We start from the raw sequence: 2,496 nt of genomic DNA on the forward strand, positions 1-2,496 counted from the left end.
AAAAGATATTTGATTGTTGGTCGGGAGTAAAAGGAAAGACCATTTCATTTTTCAAAAAAAGTGAAGTCAGAGTTTTCAGGTATTGTGATGAACAAACCTTATTCACAGCTAATTCATAGCTTATTCGTAGCTAAAAAGCTATTTCAGAAAAACATTTCATACTTACTTGCTCACATTACTGCACGAAACAGCAAAACTTGATAACTGATACACTACGAAATTCACCAAATGAAAAATCTTTCTCACTGTCTCACAGCGAATGATTTTTTGACTGAGAAAATAAGCAAATAAACAAACAAACAATCTCAGAGTTTTAGAAGTATATAGATAACAATAACTTTATGTGTTTTCTTATTATCATTATTGTTTTCATTATAGGACATCATGAATCACTATGGCAACCTGAAGCTAGCTTTCTAATAATTTGACAAAAAATATATACTATAGCGTTTAAGTGAAAATGTCATCAAAAGCATTCATGTTTAATTTCTACTTTGTACATGTAATTTTCTTAATCTATTGCTTATTCAGTTCTTTGACCTCTTTTATACCATGATGTTACTACAGAATTTTTCAACAGATTGGCACAACTGTTATATGTAAAAAAAATGAAGTAGCATTTCTGTTGTATATAAGAGAAAGACTGCATTATACTGAAGAAGTTGGAAGTTGAATATTAATTATTTATTTATTTTTAGAATATTTTAGAATAGTTGTAAGTGCAATTTAACAGTTTATTAACTTAACGTTTAAAAGAAAGCGAGCGTAACACAATACAATCTTATCTTGGATTATTTTTCAATACCTTTTATGAAATTTTACACATATCGCCATTGAAGATGTGTGTGTGCTTATCAGGTGTGTTCTAAATATCATACATATTATTCAAGTACATTCTAAATATTATTGTATAATTGTGTTTAGATATTTAAGTCCAGGTTCATCGTATTTGTTGTTTACAAACCTTGTTATTTTAACCAAAAAGAACACTAACCCTAATAGCTTTCAACAAAACTTTGGAAATTTACTCACCTTGTACTGCTTTAGAACAAAAAAGGATGACAACAGCGAAAATGAGATTTTGTGAAAACATTATTTCCAGACACACGGATGGATAAACAGACTTTCAACTTTAAGTAACGGTCAAAGAGAAATGGCAGGCAAAGCTGCAGAGAGCAAACTGTGGCCACGTTCAACTCTCGGCATTTGTCGGCCTTCCCGAGACTCTAGGCTCAAGATGACTAGCGTAGTAAAATCTGTATTATCAATGTTTCAGAGGACATGATCTAACTTTTGATCTTAATTATTTTCCACCGTCAACCATGATAGAACCATCAAATTCAGTAATAGAGGCTAAATAACATCTTTATCAATGACTCTCCAATGATGGTATCAGTTTACAAGGTATAGTCTAAACTATATCTCCACCAGCCCCTGAAAATATAGTCCTTGACTTGGAGAGTGCTACCTCCGGTGGGGAAGAAAGAGTGACGGCACTGCTTGAGCTAAAGTGGCTACACAGCGCTCTCTATTGATCAATAGCTTAAGAAGTACATATCTTTACCGTAAGGTGGCGAAAGTTGGTGAAATTGCGTATTTGCCTATTGCTTTTTGAAAGGTTTCTAACAATTTTAGTGCAATGTTAGTTTTATATGAGAAACAATTACCGTTAAAATAAATATAAGTCATAGTTAACTTTCAATTTCTAGAGGTCTAAGATAAAATGTACGTTATGCAGTCTACATTTTGTAAATAACTAAATATTTCCCTTGCCCTCTATAAAACTAGAAAAAACAAAAACAAAATCAGGATTTTGGTGTCCACGAATACTATTCTAAGTTTTGAAATTATAACGCTAGTATACATTATAACACTTTCAGCCTGATCATATAAACAGACTTGATTTTCTTAGAATTTCCAAATAATCTGTATACTAAGTTTCAAAGTTATGTTTGTAGATAGAAATGCTATTATCTGAAGTTAATGATTTAGCCTTTAAAATTTATAACAGGTGTTCAAATATTACAAGGTATCAAACAAATTCGTAAAATATTTGAGAAAATAAAGGTATTCCTCCTTATTGTCCATGGTTCAAAGGGAATTCTATTTTGAACGAATGTTCAGTATTAAAATATTTAGAATTCCCATTTTCCACGAGACTTTGAACTTTCTAATGTTGAGGTAAGTTTATGTTGTTATTAAATGGAAAATTTTACAGCCGGACTCTGATCCACGCTTACAATTTATGTAATTGGTAGAACATTTTATTATATATACATACTTAAGTACCAACCTAGATATAATTTTAAATAAAATATTAATGTAATCAAAATATTTCGATTCAATGAAATTTAATCTTAATTTAAGCTTCTTGCGCATGTTTCAGAAAGACAGTGTGGTATATACTGTCTTTCTGAAACATGCGCAAGACAGTGTGGTATATACAGAAGGAATCGTAAATTATGTCTAACCAAATTAAGAACGCATCCACCAAAT

The 2,496-nt window shown here is 30.8% G+C and overlaps 1 protein-coding gene across 1 annotated transcript in view; it reads right to left on the reverse strand.

Annotated features, from left to right (window-relative positions):
- The window catches only part of LOC106473475 (acetylcholine receptor subunit beta-like 1), a 119,887-nt gene extending 118,411 nt beyond the window's left edge, over nucleotides 1–1,476 (reverse strand). Inside the window, exon 1 of the mRNA XM_013934157.2 lies at nucleotides 1,033–1,476. Coding sequence (XP_013789611.2) covers nucleotides 1,033–1,093 — 61 coding nt within the window. The 5' untranslated portion in view covers nucleotides 1,094–1,476. The remainder of the gene's footprint in view (nucleotides 1–1,032) is intronic.
- Nucleotides 1,477–2,496: the final 1,020 nt, after the last annotated feature.

This window comes from Limulus polyphemus, unplaced genomic scaffold (genome assembly GCF_000517525.1).
Source record: "Limulus polyphemus unplaced genomic scaffold, Limulus_polyphemus-2.1.2 Scaffold130, whole genome shotgun sequence".
Taxonomy (NCBI): domain Eukaryota; kingdom Metazoa; phylum Arthropoda; class Merostomata; order Xiphosura; family Limulidae; genus Limulus; species Limulus polyphemus.